The sequence below is a fragment of the Prionailurus viverrinus genome, chromosome X, assembly GCF_022837055.1.
Source record: "Prionailurus viverrinus isolate Anna chromosome X, UM_Priviv_1.0, whole genome shotgun sequence".
NCBI classification, from domain to species: domain Eukaryota; kingdom Metazoa; phylum Chordata; class Mammalia; order Carnivora; family Felidae; genus Prionailurus; species Prionailurus viverrinus.
In genome coordinates, this window is record NC_062579.1 from 63,601,722 (window position 1) to 63,624,459 (window position 22,738).

Here is a 22,738-nt window from a genome sequence, read left to right on the forward strand (position 1 = left end):
TGAAATCCTAAACACAAACTATTATGAATAGTGCCCAAAATAAAACCTATTCTGTTGGCCTCATATAATTTGTTATCAATCTTTTCAATAATGTTGACGCCTTGCCACCCACCTCCAAAATAGCACTATGGGGAGGTTAATAACTTAGGTTGCATTCCATACTACCTTTGATATTGCATGTGGGACCAAAGATGTCCTATATATACATTTATTCCTGAGTATATATAGGACAAATGGACTCCAAATTTGACCACTGATACTTCCTTTGCAACCTGTCTTCTGAATACAGACCCTAAAAATATCATGCATGCTAAGGCAAATGGAAGATTTGCAAAGTAAGATTGCAAACTAAGCAAGATGGACTTTCATAGCCATGTCTGTGTTATGCTAAGCCATTTGTAATATACAGATAAGTACAAAAGGCCATATTCAAAATACAGTATAGTATCATCACATCTTATTAAGATATATATTTTTTACACTTTTCAAAGTCTTAATGAATACACCACAATGTTATCTTGTCCATTTACCCTTTGAAGTTGCTCCCGAGAAGTAATGATTGCCTCTGAAAGAGGGTAAAGTCTATGTGAAGGCATGAATAGATAAATTGGTAAAGTCAATATCATCACATAATATGTGTAAATGTCATAGAATTACTAAGTTGTGTATATTCAATATAAAACCTTCAAATGCTAACATGAATATAGTAACATTATCTATTTCCCAACATTTTCTCTGTTCTAACCATAGTAGATTTCACTGTCCTGGGCACACATTATGTTATTCCTGTCTCTAGTCTTTTTTTTTTTTTTTTTAAATTTTTTTTTTTCAACGTTTATTGAACGGGGGAGGGGCAGAGAGAGAGGGAGACACAGAATCAGAAACAGGCTCCAAGCTCTGAGCCATCAGCCCAGAGCCCGACGCGGGGCTCGAACTCCCGGACCGCGAGATCGTGACCTGGCTGAAGTCGGACGCCTAACCGACTGCGCCACCCAGGCGCCCCTCCTGTCTCTAGTCTTTAGTCACATTTTTTGCTGCTTGGAAAACTCTCTCTCCTTCTGGCTGTGTATCCAAATCTTACCCATACTTTGAACTCCATCTCAAGATTTAATATCACCATTAAAACTGAAAATATGCCAGCCAACAAGCTAATTCAATTTAGCTTTTTGTGCTCAATTATCTTGAATCATTTTCATATTATTTTACATATGTAAATCTTGTTCTTTCAGCATTCTCTCCCTCCCCAAAAGAAATAAACTTAAGAATAATGAATGAGTCATACTTTTTGATATATCCCATATTATCTAGCACAATACTGGTTGAACACTGTATAGTTAGTTGCTTAGTAAGTATTTGTTGAATTGAAATAAGTCATGTATCTACCTGGTTAGAAGTGATCCCAAATGCTAGTTGATTCTGGAAAGATTTTTTTACACGTTTCTCTCTTAAAGAAGCTAACCAAGAATGGTTAGAATAAAAAAGAGCATAGATAGCACTTCCTCAAGGATATCGTGGTTATCCCTTACACTTTCTTCCTAAGTTTATGTAAGTCTAATTGTAGCAACTAAACTGAACTCCTTGCAGAGTTGGATACTGGCATTTGAGTCTTACCTATATTTCTAGATCTTGGCAGTCGGGTCCTTAGTGGTAGGCCCCTCTCAGGAAATGAAGATCAAAATTAAGCAAGGCTTTATTCAGAATAATCAAAAGAATGCTTTTGATTTCATGTTTTTCTCATGCATTACTCCCTTATCAACCATCTATATATTTACCAAACTCGGAGTGGCTTAAAAACATGTTTTCCAAGGGGTGCCTGGGTAGCTCAGTCGGCTAAGCGTCCGACTTCGGCCCAGGTCATGATCTCACAGTTTGTGGGTTCAAGCCACGCATTAGGCTCTGTGCTGACAGCTCGGAGACTGAAGCCTGCTTCAGATTGTGTCTCCCTCTCTCTCTGCCCCTCCCTAGCTCATGCTCGCTCTCTCTCTGTGTCAAAAATAAATAAGCTTTAAAAAAATAAAAAAAACATGTTTTCAAATATGATTTTAACATTCAAGGATAACTGGATAAGGGAAAATCTAGCTGTTATGTTAGTGTCATTCTACTGACCTTCAAGTTGTTTCATTGCTGTAGCTGGTCAGGTAGATAACCTCTTCCTGCCTCACCATTCTATGTGTGTCCCTTCCAAACCTGTAACTTTCCCAAGTAAAAGATGACATTTCTTTAGCCAATATATTCAAGTGCTGAGCTCCCATTAGAATCTCCAAGCAACTATTTGATGTTTAGTATTTTGCATATTTTTCTTTTAGCTTCTTATAATCCCCTCATAATGTTGTGAAAATCATTTTATTTCCTTTTAGTGTGATTCATTTGACAGAGTAACTTCATGGTTCCAAACTGTCTTAAAATATTTCTTTCTTTCTTATTTTTGCACAAATATTTTGTCATTGCACTTCACACTAGCACACCTTTTAAGTACATAATTATTTCCGACATGAATATTTAGTGCCATTACTAAAACTTTTGTTCATGTGATTTCTATGTGGTGGATTTAGGCACCCAAATAAAGAATCACAGAGTCCAGTCGGTTAAATATCTGACTCTTGGTTTTAGCTCAGGTCATGATCTTGAGGTTAGTGGGACCAAGCTCCACATCAGACTCCAAACTGACAGCACCAAGCATGCTTGGAATTCTCTCTCTCACTCTCTGCCCCTCCCCCATGCTTTCACTCTCTCTATTTCTCTCTCAAAATAAATGAATAAACTAAAAAAATCACAGAGTCTAGGATAAGGAATGATTTACATCAACATTGTATCTGTGTCCATAGTTATAAAGAGGTGCTAAAATTTACAAAAGGAAAGTGATTTTATTTTGGGAAATGATAATAATAACTAGTATTTATTTAGTCCTTACTATGTGCCAGACAATGTTATGAACTCTACATAAATATTAAATGAGGTAATGCTTTCTCATACCCACTAGAAAAATTGCCTCCCCAGATGACCTTTTGTATTTGTCTTTTCAGCTACTTTTGAATTACACTGTCTCTACTTGCGCTCTTTTGGAGTTTAGTTGGGCTACAACTTGAAACAGTAAGAGGTTGGGTCACTTTGGTGGCTCAATCGGTTAAGCGCCCGACTTTGGTTCAGGTCATGATCTTATGGTTCGAGCCCTGCATCAGGCTGTGTGCTGACAGCTCAGAGCCTGGAGCCTGCTTCCAATTCTGTGTCTCCCTCTCTATCTGCCCCTCTCCCAGGTGCACTCTGTCTCCCTCTCTCTCAAAAATAAATAAACATTAAAAAATTAAAAAAATAAACAGTAAGAGTTTGATTTTATTAGTGGAAAACTATGCAAAATACGCCTGAATTTTAGGTAATAAATTTTAATCAGCTAGTGAAAGGGTAAGAGCATTAGAATTGAAGAATGGGTTCTTCTGGCCAAAGAGATGTCAAGATGGAAAATCAAGAAGCAAAACATCACTCCTTTGTGTGTATATTTCTTCTCAGTTTTGTATCGTCTACAATTTATAACATTTGAGTAATACTCAGTAAAAAACAAAGCAAGTTGGGTTCAAAAATTTGGAGGGAGAGGACAGACAGAAGTCAGATTCTCATACACTGTTAAGTCTTTTAGAGGACTGTGCTTAACAATAAGATGAAATTTCCTAACCATAAATTGTGATGTGCCAGTTACAAATATTTTCTATTACCAAATCACAGGTTGTTGGAGCTCCTTAACTTTATTGGAACTGTTTTTAGGTATGTTGTGACATATATTTTAGACTTGGCTCAAATCTATGTTCTTATTTCTTTGAAAAAACCAAAATAAGGAGCCTCCCAAGAAAACATGAATGTTTGGGTCAGAATAATGGTAGTTCTAATGGATGGAGGTTTTCTCTCTGTGACAAATATTGAATTGATAGGATTGATTGAGATATAGGTGTATCCATATCTACTCTTCTGCCTGATGAATGAGAGGTATCTTAAATGTCAATCTTGGATAATAGCTTTAATTTTTCACATATAAACGGGGAAGGAATGCAAACTATGCTGAAAAATAGTTGTTCCCAGTGACATTTCTCCAAAAATTTACAAAAATCATTAAAGATTGTTTAGCATGCATCAATCAAGTACCTTCAATCAGATCATTATTTAACTATAATAATGGCCAAGCAGTCCAACTCCTCGTTTCTGATTGCAGTTAAAAATTCTTTGTTTAGAATTGCCGCCATAAACCCAAGACAAGGCAACAATGGTTAGGAGTGAAACCAGAGGCAAATTTGTGGTCATTTTTCAGAAAATCTATAGAAAGAAATTACCTTCTAAAGGAAAACCATGGGCCTCAACTTACTCCTGCCTTAGAAGTTTTTGTCCTGGTTCCAGTCTGGGGTTTTGTTTCCTATGTGTAGTCTATGAGATTCCAGGAGTGGAATTTTCTTGCTAGCATATACATTAGATATATTTTGGTATTTAAAGATCATACTTTTGACCATATTTACAAAGTTCATTGGTAGTTATTATAAAGCCGCTGCAGATAGTAGACATGCAATAGTTATGGATTTCAGCTGAGCCATCTATATTTTCTTGTCTGGTGTCCCTCAAGCTTAATGGCACACATTTGTGAGAATGCTGCTTAGGACTAAGGATAGTTTGTGATCAAGGGATAAATCACAATCCAGTAGTATAGGGTGTTGGCTTAAGTTTATTTCCTCTGAGTAACTGGCCTAAGTGTATACATTTTTGGCCTATTTAGAAGGGTTGCTTAGCAGATTATAAAGTGCTTAAAATGTCATGTTATAAAAAGTGATTATACATAAATGCCTAACCCTCTAAAAGGTCATGAACATATTAAATAGCAAGTTCTGTTGTGCTTAGACTTTATTGAGTAGTAACTTTGCTACACGATAATGGAAAATATCACTATTAATAAAAAGTTTCAACGTATAGATTATTATCTTGCAAAGCTCATAATGATATAGCGACATTTATAGATAAATAATGTTACTGCTTCATTAATTTTGCTTTGATTTGGAACATTTAATAGCTGTCAGACTGATTGAAGCCCTAGTTAATCCTGGGGAAATTAACCCTTATGGAATTTAATGCCTTTTAGGTACAACATCATTTAGCTAATAAGGTAAAAAATATAATTGGTCTCTTCTTATCTTGTACCACAAGAAGAAATCATAGCAGGATACAAAGTGTCAGAATTTTAGGTTTTGAAAATCCTCACTTCTATTTTAATCTTCATAGGTACTTTAATAAAGAAAAGTTGCATTATACAGTACCTGGTACATAGAACATTTTCAATAAATGTTGACACTGAATTGAAATGTATTATACAACAATCACAATTCTAAACTGAAGACTTTACTTATAACAACAGTTCTGTACTTGAAATAAAGGCCTAATTTAATTTCCTACGTAACTAAACCTAGGCAGCAAAATGTTACAATGAGAAAGAATGGAAATTGGAGCCAAAAATGGAGATCCCACTTCCTAGTTGAAGGTTAAGTATATTGCTTACCTCTATGAACTTCAACTATAAAATGTAAATAATTTATTACCTATTTGATAAAGTTACTGGAGATATCACATTTTTTTTGGTAAATTGTTAAACTATCATATAAATTAGTGGTTTTATTTAACCTAAGGCAAATGGACAATTGGCTATTCAAATAGTGATAGAAGGAATGGAAGACAATTGTAAATTTTCTATAAAAATCTCAACTGCCTGAGAGTAGAGACACAGTCTTTATATCTCTATTTAATTCCACCATCTAGCATAGTACCTGAGTATTGCAGATGCTAATTAAACATTGTTGCAAGGTAAGTAGTGAGAAAGTTGTAATAAAAGTTGTAATTGGGCTAAATGTTAAATATAATAGATGGAAAAGCACTATATGGAAGAGGTGCTTTAACACCTTGAGTGAAACCTAATCAAAATTGTCCTCATTCCTCATGGGGTGTGTGTGTGTGAATTTTGACATTATGTTATAAAATAAGATGATTTTCCACTCCCAACCAAGTGGAAAAAGGTAGGTTGTTTGGATTGTCATGTTAGAATGAATACAGTTGATTGAATTTGTAACATTTTGTGAAAGCTTAGATTATTCTTTCTGACTAGAAAAAAATGTATAATATTTTCCTATAATACAAGTGACTATCAAGAATTCATAAAACTTTTTCTCATAATGGACACTTTTCACTAATCATGTTTCCCCTTTTCTTCCCTTATGGTTTCAAGAAAGCTCAGAGCCAAGTATTTAGCCTAGTTTTACTAGTGACATGGAACTCTGTGGCCTGTTTTTCTGTGTACTCTCTTTTCCTTCTGGGGTTATTACTCCATTATATTTACACTGTCCCTGACATCTATTTGTACTCTATTACCTCTTATTCTCTTGAGCTACTCAAAATCCTTTTTTTTAAGTTTATTTATTTTGTGAGAGAGAGATTGAGCACGAGCCGGGGAGAGAAAGAGAGAAAAGGAGGGAAAGAATCCCTGGCAGGCTCCCATGGAGCCCGACACGGGGGTCGATCTCACAAACCATGAGATCATGACCTGAACTGAAATTAAGAATAGGACATTCAACACAAGGAGTCACCCAGGTGCCCCAAATTCTTTTATTCCTTTTTGTAATGAAGTGGGATATATACAAACGAAATTAAATTAATTTTTTAAAGTTTTACTTATTTAAGTGATCTCTACACCCAACATGGGGCTTGAACTCACAACCCTGAGATCAAGGTTCGGATGCTCTACCGTCTGAGCCAGACAGGGGCCCCTCAAAGAAATTGATTTCAAATGACCATGTATTTTTTAATGCATAACTTCTTGGTAACACCTTTGTCACCACATTTTTCTCTTTTCCACTTCTCTGTCATTTCTATATTCCACCATTCTTTAGTATGTAATTTATTCAAGGAATAGAACCACACTTTTATGTAAGGTAAACCATTGAAGGAACTTACTATGCATATGCAGTAGCTGTTTTAATGCAATTTATCTTATATTCTAACTTTTTTTCTTAAACCAAAGTCTAAAATCTATACCCACAAGCCACATTCAGGATTTAAAAGATCTCAGTGGCATGATCCTTTTCACTCACTCAGCACACATTTAGTGAGAACTTATTAAACACTGTCCTAAGGTACACTTCTAAGTGCTACTGGAAAATATACATACATAAGGTACTATCTTCTCTCTCAAGGGCTTTATGGTCTTTTAGAAGAGCTAAGACATGTACCTAAATAAGTTTAATGTAAAGAATATGTTGACCAATTAGTAAGGGCTATAAAGAGAGTCACAGATCAAATACTAAGGGAGTTATAAGAAGGACACCTAACTTTCAGCTCTATGAGGGGGTATAAATAGGAAGAATCTTCAGACTATGACAACTGATTAGGTTTGGAGTGGCAAAGGAAAGGGAAAGTAAAAAATAATGCTAAATTCTAATCTTTGTGATTAGGGCACTGAAGATATTAATATAAATAGGGGACATAGAATGAAAAACTATTATGTGGTCAGTTGAAGGTGACTATGGGACATCCAAGTAGAGATGCAACTAGTCCATTAAAAATGATGAACTAGAGCAGAGGAGAAAAGTTTTGGGAGTTGTCCATGTAAAGATAATCATGTGCAGTTGTCCATGTAAATATTGCAGAAGTCAAGATTTTATATCATATAGTCAAGCGAGAGAGGGTAAAGAAAGGAGAAGGAAGCCAAGGACACGTTCTTGGAGATGATCACCTGATGAAAGAACAAAGTGTGGTCCCCCAGACCAGGAGTTTTAGGGTAATCAGGGAACTTAGAAATGCAAATTATCCAGTTCCAGCAATCTCTATTTAAGCACACCCTCTAACTGATTGTGGTACACAATAAAATGTGAGTTCCAGTAGCCATTCTCAGTAGAGGGTAAAAACTACATGCAGAGAGGGAGAGAACAGCAGTGGAACACAGAGCATGAGGAGGGTGGGAAAGATAAGGATTAGATTTTGAAGACTGTGGCAGAAAGTTAATTAGAATTAATTGAAATGAATTTCTAGCAACAGAGGGGGTCCAGCAAGATAGAGACAATCTGTTCTAGACTAAATTGGCCTAGTTTGTGGACTTTCTCTAGATTACAAAAGTCAAAATCTAGGGGCAGAGTAAGGGATCAGTAAAATGAGGACAGTAATCAGAGAATGCAACATAAATTTTAAGGGTTTTTAGCAAAAGCATTGTTGGATGAAAATGGAGTCCAGTCTGGCTTGGAACTGAGGACTGGAGACCTTAATGAGGGTGAAGTTTAGCAGGAATGAGAGTGTAGAAGATGAAGTAAAAAAGTGATGATAAGAAGAACAGACATTAAACAGTTTCAAGTGATGAGGTTCAAAGAGTGGCCAAAATCTGTGAGGGCTGAAGATGTACTGGAAATGAAGAAATTGAGGGTGATAAAGAAACATGAGGACAGAATGTGGGAAATATCACTGATATGAGTGATGAAGTTTTCATAGATGATTCCAGGACAGGGGTTAGCAGGAAGTGGACAGAAGACCGTAAGTGTACCAATGAAGCTGTCAAAATATGGGAAGAGTAACGAGGCCAGTAGATAGTGACAATTCAAGCCAAGAGGTATGCTGTATATAGTTTGCAGGGTTTTAGAGAAAGGAGGTGACTGATCAAAAATCCCAGAACACAAGAGTGTATAAAATTGTATTGAGAAAAGAATTAGCAATAGATATATAAAAAACAAAACAAATGAAAAAAATAGGGAATTATTAACAACAAAAAAATAGTTGTGTTAATAAAGAAGCAAAATAGTACACAAATTGGTTCTGCAGTAAATAATATTTTCATAGCATTAAGAAACACTGAATACTGTTTTAGCCAGAAAATGGGGATTTAACTATATTAGGATGATGGAAGGGATGGAAACAGATGGATAGGGGATGAATAGAACTAAATCCTTATGCATCAGAATTATCAACAGATAATATACAACATTGCTACATCACACAATGGCATAGGAATTTGCATATTATTTAGCTGTATGGAGGTAAATATGAAAAGAAAAAGCTAAAATTTGAAGATGGTTGCTTCTGGAACAAGTTTGGGACAGGGAATTGCTATAATATGCCTTTTAGTACTATTTGAACTTCTAAGCTATATACATGTATTACTTTGATTAAAAAATAAAAACTAGTTTTTGAAAGAGCAAATAAGTAACAATTGTTGTTCACCACAAAACAAAGAGTACAAAAGGGAACCAGTGCAGGAGGTAACAGGAGACAGACAAGGGTGGAGTTTGGAAAAGATGGGTCCAGAATAAATATGTATTGAATTTTTGGAAGGGATAAGCAGGGGGTAGAGGTTTGTGAAAAAGAAAATTCATTTTCAATTCACTTATTCGATGAAGAAAACAAAACATACAAAGAGCGACTTAAGCTACATTTTAGTGAGAGAGAAAGCAGGAAAAACTGCTGAGTTTATTGAGCTAACCAGCCTAGAGATTCCATCATTAGTGAATGACATGTTAAACATTGTAGCAAGCTTCCTGTATAATTGCCAGAAAAAGCACCTGACATTAAGATTTGTACTGTCTTGATGCTGACAAAAATTGAATTTTCAAGTAATGGGAGAAAGGCATCACAATTTGGAGTATTTTTATTGACAATAGCAATATCCAAGTGAGGGAATGGAAGGAAAAATAAAATAAGATGGAAAACAGTGAGGGAGGCAAACCATAAGAGACTCAAATATAGAGGACAAGCTGAGGGTTGCTAGAGGGGAGGTGGGTACGGGGATGGGCTCAATGGGCGATGGGCATTAAGAGGGCACTTGTTGGGATGCCCACTGGGTGTTATATGTAAGAGATGAATCACTGGGTTCTACTCCTGACACCCATACTACACTGCATGTTAACTAACTTGAATTTAAATTTAAAAAAAGTAATCACCATAAAAAAATCATCATTACATAAGCACTGAGCGTTATATGTAAGTGATGAATCGCTAAATTCTACTCCTAAGATAATATTACACTATATGTTAACTAGCTGGAATTTAAATTAAAACTTGAAACAAACGAAAAAAATCATCTTTAAAATGTAAAAAAAATTAAAATGAAAATATTACAGTGGGAATCAATTTCTTCTATTGATGTTTTGACAGATTTGGAGCCTGGCATTGGGGAACAAAGAAGATACAGAATCAAACATTTATTTCAGCATCTGCTATGTACTTGACTCTAAGCTGAGTACATTATATATTTTATTGTATGTAATACAATAAATGGGGAAATTGGGTTCTAGTTAAGTCAATTATCTCAGTCTAGTTAGGTCAGTTACCTAAGATCATGCAGCCCAGCAGAGGCAGCTTTTATAAACTAAAATAATTGAATTGAAAGTCTTTGTTCTTTTCACATTCTTATGCTACCTCCAAGTTACAATTTAATTCTAAACACAAACTAAAAATGGGCCAACCTTTAGTTTTAAGAAAGTCCAACCTATATCTGCTTTATAACTCATTAAAGAGACTCTTCCACACATATGGACGAGACATTTAAAAATCAAGGAGCCTAGATGGGAGAACTCATTTTCTTCTCTCCTTTGTTTATGGGATCTGTACAACCAGATTATCCCATCTTCACTCTGACCAGGGGTGGATCCAATCCTATGAAATCCATACAAGTGAAATTACTAGCTCTATGCTTCCCAGGGCACTATCTTGTTTTCAGCAGCACTGCAACTTTTTCCTCAAAAAATATTGAAAAGTCAGAAAAATTTAATCTATACAAAAAACCTTCGGTCTTTAACAAAATTACATCAGAATCTCAAACCAAAGTATACATAATAAAACAGAAACTAATATATTAGCAATGTAACTCTTCCCATTTTCTAAATAGACAATATCTAGTCTAGTCAAATGTACTATTAGTCATACTAAGCTAGTAAAAGGATAGCGTAGTATCACCACTGACACTAGACAAGATTTTTAATCCTGTGGTATTCTTCCCCATCTCTGATAATTATCTCTCACTTTATTCCTACTGTTATTATAGCTTAAGTTTTACACTTGAAATAGCTTCTAATAATCTCTGCAAATCTTTTTCCGTGGCATTTTTCATGTTGTAGACTTTATAGTTTCAACATATGTTTTTATTTAGACTTTACATCATCAACCCTGTGAGGTCGACATTACTACCTGAACTTTTATGGATGAGTGTTTCTGAGAGATTTAGTATTTATTAAAAACACACAGTTTGAAAAGTACAAAGCCTGGGGCTGGAACCCAGGTCTTCCTTCTCTGAAGCTAGTCCACTTTCTGTTATGTCACCAATACCTCTCTACTGGCAGGCTCTTAATCCAGTGCTCTATTCACATTTCCATTATTGATAAAGAACTCTCCTCTCTGTATGAATTCTGACTCCACCACATACTAGCTGTGCAAAACTTTGCAAGTAACTTAACCTCTCTGAACCTCAGTTTCCTTACCAAATAAGGGTAACAGTAAGGGCAATAAGGGCAACAATAACACCTTCCTCAACTGATCATTGTGAGAAGAAAATTAATCAATATGCCAATCTATCTTGTATAAAATTTGCTAGGATTAACCTCATAAGGCATATGTATCAATATTTTCCTACTTAATAGCCTTCACTTACTCTCCATTGCCTACCAAATAAAGTACAAATTTTTAAACTTAACATCCAAGGACCTCATGATATGGCCTTAATGTACCATTTTAACATTATACTTTAGTACTCCTCATTTCATGTTTTCCTTTCAATACAAACTGAATCACTGACATTTCCTGAAACCCAAAAGGTACTTTCCCAAATCTATGACTTTTTTCATGTAATTCCCTCTTCTCAGGATGTCATCTCCATGCCACATCACAATACCATATATTGAAATTCTCACTTTTCAAAGTCCACGTCAGTTCCTATCTCCTCAATAAAGCTTTCCTTGATCTGCCAGCAGAAATTAATTTCTTTTCTCTTCTGTTCCCAAAGCACATCACCTGTTCCTCTTTTATGACAGACAACACATTGCTTTGCATCATGTTTTATGTGTTTGCCACTTTCCCCTATTAGACGGTAAGCACCTATAAGAAATGTGACAATGTCTTACCCAGTTGTGTATTTCTCATAGTACTTGGCATGAAGATTTAATGTGTATGAATAATAATTACTACTAAAAACCAATAATTACTATTTGTTAAGTACTTACCATTAGCACTCAACTATGGTAAGTGCTTAACATGTAAAATATAATTTTTTTTACAATAACCCTATAAGAAGTGATCAATAGGGGTGCGTGGGTGGCTCGGTCAGTTAAGCAACCGACTTCAGCTCAGGTCATGATCTTGCAGTTCGTGTGTTCAAGTCCTGCATGGGGCTTTGTGCTGACAGTTCATAGCCTGGAGCCTGCTTTGGATTCTGTGTCTCCTTCTCTCTGCCCCTCCCCCACTCACACTCTGTCTCTCTCTCCATCAAAAATAAATAAACATGAAAAAAATTTTAAAAAAAGAAGTGATCAATAAATCTTTACTCTTTGATGAGGAAACCGAAGCAAAGCAAAGTATTAGATTGAACTGTATGAAATTGTTTCTATTTGATCAACATTGACCTATAAAAATGACAATTTCAAATGATTTCACATAATAAAATGTTTTTAATAATTATTGCTAATCCATTTCATGTAAGAAGTTCAAGACCCTCTGAACCATATTTTAGAGTAATCCTAGACCACAATATTTCCATACATGATATTCAAAGAAAAGATACTTTTAGGCTTTTTTTAGGTTGGAAAAATACGAATTTTGAATCTTTTATGGTTATTTTTTCCAATATGACCAAAGTAGATAAAATTATTTCCAATGCATTACTCATTTAAATACTATACCTCATGAAAATATTTAATATTGCACAACTGTAGAACCAATTTTAGAACTGAGGATCAGCTAGAAATCAGGTATTCATTTTTCAGTTTATAACTTCCTTCATAGACTTCATGCATTAATAGACCTGAATTATTTTGTCTTCTGAGAGGAAATAGAAAATTTTGTTTTAAAGATGCCATAAACAAAACACAAATACCCCAATATTTTGATGAAAATTCAATGTGAGTGGTTATAAAGTGGTGTGAGAAGAGTTTAAGAGAGTTATTTCAGTTTTATAAGCAAATCAGTTGATCTTACCTGGTCATGTATATGGCTTAATCCACCATGGTACAACTCATTTCCAGTGTTTGTAGAAATTGAATCAGTTCCCGTGATGATTTGGATTTGTTGGCTAGAATGGGATTGTTGGCAGTGTGGAGAGTGGATGATCTGGGGCTGTTGGACAATGTGATGATGGCATTGAACCTGTGGATAGCATTCCTAAAAAAAACATATACATGCCAAAATAGCCACTGAGAATAAAAATTACTAATCAAGAAAACCCACTGAATCCGTTTTTTAAAATTTAATGTGTTCTTTCACAAGATAATTCAAGTCCTAGGATATATAGTTTTAATATGTGATATATTGTTTTTTAAAATTATTTCATTGGGAGAAAATGTATTGAATTCTATTTTGTTTGATCAGGTGGCAGTGACCATCCAAATACTTACTTAAATTGGCCAAGGAATTGCATGTTCTGGTTAAATTAATATTCCAGCTATACTTAACACTAAAACTATAATGAATATTAATATTAACTATTCTTTGATAATTCACCAGGCATTTCAGGATCTAATTTCATAATAATATTATCATACTGAAGATTTAGATGTAAATAATATTAGAAAATAATATAATGTAGTGATTTTCAATTTCAGGAAGCATATTAGAATCACAGTGGGGCAGGAAAAATTCTTATGCTTATGAAAATCAAGCATGAATTAAGAAAAAAGCTTGGAAAACAGTGACTGAAGCTCCACATCCAGAAAACAGGTATTCTAACTCTGATTCTACCACTTACTCTGTGATCTTGGGAAACTGTGTATGCAATTTTTATGAGCCTCAATTTCCTCATTTGCAAATGTTGAGATAATATGTGTCTCATTGGACTGCTATGAGGAGTAAATGAACTGATGTTTATAAAATGCCTAATACAATGTAGGTGGATAATTATTTATTATTATTATTATATTATTTATTTATCATTGTCACCTTCAACTTAATCATCATCCACCCCACAAATTTTTCAGGTAGAAAAAAATCACTGAGGTCCAGAGAAGTAAGATGATTTACTTGTAATGCCACGACTAATTCATGGAAAAATTGGGATTGGAACTCATGATTTCTAGTTCAGAGTTCTTTCAAAATATAAGGTTGAATTTTTACTGTCCTCAAAATAGTCTAGAGTTGTTTTTAAACTATATCTTTGCTATCTGCTTGTTTTTTGTTTTGTTTTGTTTTGTTTTGTTTTGTTTTTCTGAGAAAGTATAGAGCCCAGAGTAAGAAAGGATATCTGGTTGCTTCACTTTTGTGGATTTCAGGCATACTTGCATTTCCTATATTATTTTGTTATTATTCTACTTTAATAATAGTCATCTGAACACCAGTTTTCAAAGAAAAACATACTCTATTTTGAATCATAATGCTACATTAATGCGCATGCATTTACTTTGAAGAGTATAAATTCAATGCTCTATTTCCTTTTGACAGTGGAAAGCTGACCTGCATTAATATAGTAAACCACTTCAAATTTTATGTTTTTTATGTGGAACAATTTTCAAATGATATTAAATTAAAAAAGCAAGATGCACAAGAATGAATATACTTTGCTACCTTTTGTATAACATTTTAAAATAAACATATGTGTATATTTACAAATATACATAACTGCTTTTAAATGCATAAAGCAAAACTCTTTTAAGGGTGACTGCCCCCGGCAAGAGGAACTGAGAGACAAGGGTGTTAGTATAGAGAGGCTTTTTTTTTCACTGTGTACATTTTTTATTCTCTTTTTACACTCTTTTTGTACCTTTTTATACTTTTTATTTTTGAAAATTTTAACATGTACACAAATTATCTTTTTTATGTGTACAAAAATTATTTTTAAAGAAAGAAAAATACATAGATAAACATATTTTACAAATAGAAATTACTTTCGTAGTCGTTGGTAATAAAGGTCACAGAATCATTTCATAGAATCATTTTCTCTAGGATCTTTTCAAGTGCAACTCACTTTATAAATATGCTAGCACTAAGATCTCTACAGTTTAGAAGTCAGGCTATGTACTATCAACCATTTCTGTACAAATTGTGTGGGTGAATGTATTATCTATTCTTTTATGTTATAAAATATATTCATACATTGTATTAGAATAAAGTCACTGTGACAGTCTGAGAAAAACTTCACCCAGTGGGAAACTTATACACTACTGAAATAGAATTCCTCCTGAAAACAAAATTAATGTGTTCCTTAAAAAGCAAGTTAGGAAACACTTTGAAGGACACATCAATACAGAACAATAAACAAAGCAAAACTCATTTTTCAATCATCTTCCTTTCTTAATATATCAGTTGACTCTTGAATAGAATGCTGACAGTCTCTCCATCTGGGTTGTCTTGTGGTTTCCCTGAGCCTGTCTGGCCTCTGAACCACTCATTAGTATCGTTGAAGTCTTAGACAACTTTCAGTTTTCATTTCTCATACCTGACTACTAATGTTATTGTTCTAAAACAAGATATTCATACATTACTCATACTTTTGAAGTGTACCACAAGGTCAATTTTTAATGTACAAAATCTCAAACATTTCTGATTTATTATATGTTTTGTCATCTTTGATAGAGGAAAAAATACACAGAGTACAATTCATATGAACTGGATAATTATCTTGTAACTGGTACCAATTTACCACCCTTCCATGACAAAGATCTCTTTTTTGGTCAGGTCTCATCTCTTAAGAACTAGTGCTATTTGAACTAGTCTCATGTGATATTAAACCATTTCATCCAAACTCTGGCTTTATCCAGCTTGTCTTACATCTCTATCCAGCATCTCTATCACTGAGGAAACTCAACTAGGTCAAAAAGTTGTAGTTTGTTCCATATGTATGGTTCCTTTTACCTTGGGAAGTCTGCCATGGCAGTTCCAAAACTCCCAAGTCATTTAAGTCATTACTAAAAAAATGGGCATAAAAAAGTAAATATTCAAATTGATAATAAGTAGTAGTAGTGTTCTTTCAAAAGAGTTCTTTAATTGTTCCAGATTTATAGCAATAATAATGTACAGGATATTCAATCTTTTCCTCTAGGAGCCAAGACTTAGAAAATCTTTATCCTTTTTGAGACAAGAAATGAGAAGGAACCTGAAATGATGCATCTCAAACATTTCTTATTATGTAAAATGTGTCAAACTTATTGTTTTGTCAGTCCAGTTGGACAAAGGAGAGATGTTATAAATTTATAGCTTGAGGAAAGTGCCCCTTGAAGAACTGACACATTTGATGAAATTTTTCTATTTGGCATCATAATATCCAGAAATATTCTGCTGTTCTTCTGAAAGATAGGCGTTCAATACATACTATACCTTACCCTCTAATAAATCCAATATTCCAAGCAGACCAAAGTCTTAAAGGTTTGGATGTTTATGATTCTGACAGTTTACACTATTTTATTTTTAATGAGCATCAAATAAGTAATAATGTATTAATTCCTCTGAATCTTGTAACAAGTGCCCATAAATACTTATAAAAAGAAGATGTGTTCTCATGCCAAGAGAATTAAAAAGAATTTAGTATATTTTAATGTTTAATTTGTATATGAGAAAAATGATTTTGTGATAAAAATTTATTTGATATTATTTCACTGTCTGTTGTAGGTTAAATTGTGCTGCTCCCACAAAAAGCGTATGTTAAAGTCTTAACCCTTATACCTCAGAAAGTGACCTTGTTTAGAAACAGATTTTTTTTTATGAAATAAGACCTTTATAGAATTAAGAAGTTAACACAAGTCATTTGCATGGCTCCTAATCAAATATGACTGGTATCATCATAAAAAGGGACAATCTGTACACAAAGACAGACATGCACAGACAGAAGATGATATGACAACATACAGGGAGGATGTCATGTGAAGATGGAAGATTAAAGTTATGCATCTACAAACCAAGGAATGCCTAAAGTCACAAGAATCTAGGAGATAGGCATAGAAGAGCTCCTTACCTAAAGGCTACAGAAGGGACCATGGCCTTGCCAAAACCATGATTTCATACTTCTGGTCCCAGAACTATGAGACAATGAATTTTTGTTGTTTTAAGCCATCAGACTGTGGTACTTTGTTACAGCAGCCTTAAGAAATTGATACACTCTTCTAGTTCAAGCATGTCCAAGAAACAAGTCCCAGGCTTTGTCTGGGCTGGACATGCTTTGTATCCACTGAGAAGATCAATGTGAAACCTCTGCTGGTTACAGTAAAAGCTCTGCTTGAAGGAATGGTAGCTGTATATGCCATGAAACTACCATTGCCCTGCTAGTTTTAAATGTTATATACTTGGTCTCTCAGTCAAATTTAATTAAAATTTTAAAATGTGACTTGAACTTTAGTTTTCTAGAATTTTATAGTATTTTACATATATGCTCATACATATTTTTCATTTGTTCATTGAAAATTCACTTTGTATTAAGTGAATTAAGACAAAGTTATAATGTTTTAAATTATAATTTTTGTGAGAGCAGTTTGAAAGAAACATACAAAGGTTTGGGGTATCTGTATTAAATTCAGATTCTACCACTAATTTTCTATGTGACTTGACATATTTTTACCTGAGTTTCCCTTTCAGTAAAATAGGGACAATAATACTTCACATGAGAAAATGAATATGAAAGTGTTAAGGGTGATCTGAAGGGCTGTAGACATAATAAGGTATTATGACTCATAGTGATCTTGCTTAGCACTTGACAATTGAGTGTCATTTTAACTCTATTAAAATACTCATGATTCAAAAGTATACAGTTAATAAGCTTTAAAACAGATTTTACATACCTGATCCATATTTAGCTTCTCTACTTTTCTTATTGTTTTTTCATAAATAACATTGTTTCCTGGGAAGAAATGGCCTCCTCTTAGGAATGGAGAAAGTGGTTCCTATAAAGACAGTAATGACTGTGTTTTGTTTTGAAAGGTACCTTTTCAGAGAAACCTTAACTTAAGCAAATATCTAGTATCTAATAAAATCTGACTTAGTGGCAGACTTTAGGAGAGTGGAATGACATCCCAATAAGGTTTTGAGAGATGTAAGGAAAAACCATAAAGATAGTCTATTTTCTCAAACAGAGCAATCTGGATTCTCTTACTACATTTTAGACTTAACAGTGTTTTAAGAGAAATTGGAAGGAGGTGAGAAAGATATTTTTTTTCTGTTTCTGAGACAAGATATAATGAGTTTCCTCTGAAGTAGACAGGCCTGAGGTCAACTTCATTTAAGTTGAGTTCACTGGCAAGTTTCTTTCTATGCAAAAGTATTATTGGAGAAATGCAAAACAAACAATTCACTACTGAGCTGCAAAGTAGGTAGTAGAACTATATTAAAGATTTTTTTTTCCTGGAACTTAGCTTCAGTGATTTTGAAGTGTACAATTCTTACTTGTGATTATAATCAAAGCTAAATCTCTCTGTATAACATACGTTTTGAATACCAAGAACAGAGTAGAGGCTTTAAGAGCCACGTATCCCCATATAATCAACTAAGTTAATGTAGGATTATCCAAGCATTTAAAAGATGTCAGCCAATGAAATAAAGGCTGGTGACAGGTCCAAAATCTGAAAGAAACCAAGGAAGGAGTAGTAAGAATCAGACCAAGAGTTTAAAATAAATGCAATATTACTATATTTCTTTCCCTTCTTTCAGTTTTCATATGAGTCTACTTGTATGGGGGGAGTTGAGGATGTTTTGTTAGAAAGAATAATTGCATTCATTTATTTTTGTAATACAGGGGAACAGTGTGGAAGGAGATTGACTAAGTCTGCTACCAGTTAATGTGTTTAAAACCATTTCAGAATTGGGGTGCCTGGGTGGTTCAGTCGGTTAAGCATCCAACTCTTGGTTTCCACTCAGGCCATGGTCTCAGTTTGTGAGTTCAAGCCCTGTTCTGGGATCTGTGCTGACATTGAGGAGCTTGCTTGGGATTCTCTCTCTCTCTCTCTCTCTCTCTCTCTCTCTCTCCCTCTCTGTCTCAAAATAAATAAATAAGTCAACTTAAAAAAATAAAAAAGACCATTTCAAAATCAACAAAATACGGTAGCATTTTTGTTACCTGCTATCATAAAAACTCTTAAACACAGTTGGATAAAAACACTGGTTGTTGAGAATGTAAGACACCCTTGAATCCAAAGGTATATACTTCTTGTATTCAAGTTTGAATAAAATGTACTTTAACTAAATGTTCCTGGAATACTTAAGTGAAACAAATATACAAGTGATTAAATTTAGTTAGCTGATGAATTGTTAAATCTAAAGATGGATATATTTAAAAAGATTCCCCTAGAAGCTCTTTTGTGTTTGTTTGTTTTTGTAAAAAAAAAGCCTATTTGCAAGCATGTAACACACGTTTATGAGTTTACTATGCACAATATACTTTGCTAAGTGTTACAAGGCATGAATCAAACTTAGATTATTACCACAAGCACTGAATATTGATCAGTATTCATTAAACTATAGCCAGCAGCCTATTTTCATAGTATCTTCAATAAGAATGATATGTAGATTTTTTTAATGTTTGTTTTTATTTTTGACACACACAGAGAGAGACAGAGCATGAGTGGGGCAGGGGCAGAGGGAGAGGGAGACATAGAATCTGAAACAGGCTCCAGGCTCTGAGCTGTCAGCACAGAGCCCAACATGGGGCTTGAACTCACAGACAGCGAGATCATGACCTGAGCTGAAGTCGGACGCTCGACTGACTGAGCAATCCAGGCGCCCCATGAATGGTATTTATATTTTTCAAGGACTGTAAGTGCAAAGAAGGAAGACCAAAACCCTATGGGGACAGCAAAGTCTAAAATATTTACTATTTTGCTCTTTATAGGAAAATTTTGCTGATGTTTAGTCTGGATGATATATGAACATAAACATACAAGGTAGAAAGAAACAAGTGCCTATAAAAAGTATAGAGAAAGAACTTATGGGATGGAATTCAGAAGAAGAAATATTGAATTCCATCTGGCAGTACTCAGGCTACTTGGATCAGTGGCATTTGAAAGAAGGTTAAGGTGGGCTTTGCATATAAGGAGATGGAAGAGAATGGTATTCCAATTGAAGTCAACAGAATAAGTCATGACACCAAGGCTGTAAAAGTATAAATTATATGTAAGGGACACAATTGGCAGATGGAACTTGGTTCTGAAAGCAGTGAGAAGTCTTTAAATGCTTTTAAACTGGGATGTGAGGTGAATGTAAATCTACTTCAGGAAGATTAGTTGGAGAAAGGAAAGAGTACAGGTGAGGAGACTAGTTAAGAGATTATACTAAATCTCCAAGGATAGTACTTTCCAAAGATGACTCTAAGATCTTAAACCTGAGAAATCTACTATATAACCCATGGTGTCAAAAACAGGAAAAGTTGAGACATATTGAATTGCATGTGCTCCTGGTAAGAATCTATGTCTGATTCATGTTTTTATTCCTCATAACAGTACATATACAGTTCATAGTAATCCTTTAAACATGTGTTAAACTATTGCAATGAATTAGCAAATAGACTTTTACCTAAATGTGTAGGTAAGCATTCGGGTTATATTGATCTCCAGAACACAGGTGAGTGGAGATTTCGTGGCTATAGTTCTAGTTCTAGACTTCAGAAGCATATGCTTAGAAGTTCTTGTTAAAATCATGCAACTTCTGAAAAGTCAAGTGAAGATCAAAGACATAACTACATAAGCCTTAAGAGATATGAGGATCAGAAGAGAAAATTGAAATCAAATTAAGAGAAGAAAAATTTTCAAAAAACAGTAGAAAGGTGAGTGAAGGTATAAATGCTTCAGAGAGGTCAACAGGTGAGAATTCCAAAGCAGATTGGATTTGGACTACTATAGTTCCACTGGATCTGACCACTAAAATTAGTGGAAGAAGGTATCATGGAAAAAAAAATTCTGGAGTCATAAAACCTATATTCATTTCTGCCTCTATCACCTACTTGCCATGGAAATGTAAGCAAGTCATTTACCTTCTTTGAGGCTCAGTTTCTTTATAATATAAATAGTAATGCAGAATACATTATATCAAGCAAAATAATGTATTTTAAAGTACCTTTAATCGGTGATTTTAATGTACAAAAGACATTGGTTTGCAATAATACAGTAATATAATAATTTGAGAGTGAGAGAGAGTACAAGCAGAGGAAGGGCATAGAGAAAGGGAGACACAGAATCCGAAATAGGCTCTAGGCTCCAAGTTGTCAGCACAGAGCCCAGCGGAGGGCTCAGACTCACGGACAGCAAGATCATGACCTGAGCCCAAGTCGGCCGCTTAATCAACTGAGCCACCCAGGCGCCCCAGTAATATATTTTTAAGTCCATACTGCTTTTAAAAATTTTTGTAAGAACCTTGTTAGAAATTTTCTAACATATCAACCTAAAGTATATACAAAAGTATGGGGCACCTGGGTGGCTCAGTTGGTTAAGCGGCTGACTTCGGCTCAGGTCATGATCTCACGGTTCATGGGTTTGAGCCACGCATCAGGCACTGACAGCTCAGAGCCTGGAGCCTGCTTCTCATTCTGTGACTCCCTCTCTCTATGCCTCTCCCCTGCTCATGCTCTGTCTCACTCTGAATACCCCATAGTGAATGAACAGATAACTGGATGAGAAGAGATGACATGAACATTTATCTTAAGGATATAAGCACCTTCTAAGAGGGGAAAACAAATTTATCAAAAGCATGAAAATTTCTCTTGTTCACTATAAATGCCGAACCATTAATATTTTTAAGAAAAAAAATGGTTTAGGTGCTAACAGTGTTGATTCTCTCCAAAATGTGTGTTTGGACTTATTATTTTATATGACTTGCTGAAAAAAAAATTCCAAATTAAGGGGACTATTATTTTCCAAAAATGTGTAAAAGAGTACAGCCAAATTTTACTATATTTGAATAAATCATTCTGAGTCAAACAAATCAGAACAATAAATTTAATTAGAAGTCTTAGATTTTTCACAAATGAGCTGTTAGTTTTACTACTTGGGCAGCTTATTTTTTTTATCTGTACATTTGAATTGGTGCTAGATCCACCCTAAAAATTAATAGGTGTCCTCAAATCTGGCTGATCTTATCATTTTAATTGATACTTTTAGAACCTCTGATAGTGGTTCTCACATCTAACAAAGTGCATAATCCCCAGCATCTACTTTGCTGTTCCCAGGCCATGAAACCTTGCTGGAGAAAACTTTAAAATATTTGCTGATTTGGCTCAGTGCAAATTCAAGTTATCTAACTTTAAGAGCCCCTCCAACCTTCATGGTCATACTTCTATTTATTAAATTCTCTATAACTGTGGTTACAATTTTTTTCATTTTCCTTAACTCCCTATGCTCATGTTCCCTCATTCTCCTCAATAAGTAAATTGAGAAAACCAAGATCTATTCAGTGAGATTCCTCCATTTTCCTCCCTACTTCAAATCTCTCTTCAATTTCTGTTCATTCCATTTCATTACCAAGAAAGACATACTCTTCCTTTTTTCCTGAAGTCACTTTTCAATCTATACCTGGAATCTTATCCCCTCTTTTCTCTTCCAGAATTGTGTTCCATTTGTACCCTTTCTCTGTGGCA

The 22,738-nt window shown here is 34.5% G+C and overlaps 1 protein-coding gene across 1 annotated transcript in view; it reads right to left on the reverse strand.

The window, feature by feature from the left end:
* POF1B (POF1B actin binding protein) overlaps window positions 1–22,738 on the reverse strand; it is a 120,086-nt gene that overhangs the window by 67,676 nt on the left and 29,672 nt on the right. The window contains exons 4-5 of the mRNA XM_047845070.1: window positions 17,961–18,062; window positions 13,180–13,362 (exon numbers count right to left, since the gene is read on the reverse strand). Of these exons, the coding sequence (XP_047701026.1) occupies window positions 13,180–13,362; window positions 17,961–18,062 (285 nt within the window). The remainder of the gene's footprint in view (window positions 1–13,179; window positions 13,363–17,960; window positions 18,063–22,738) is intronic.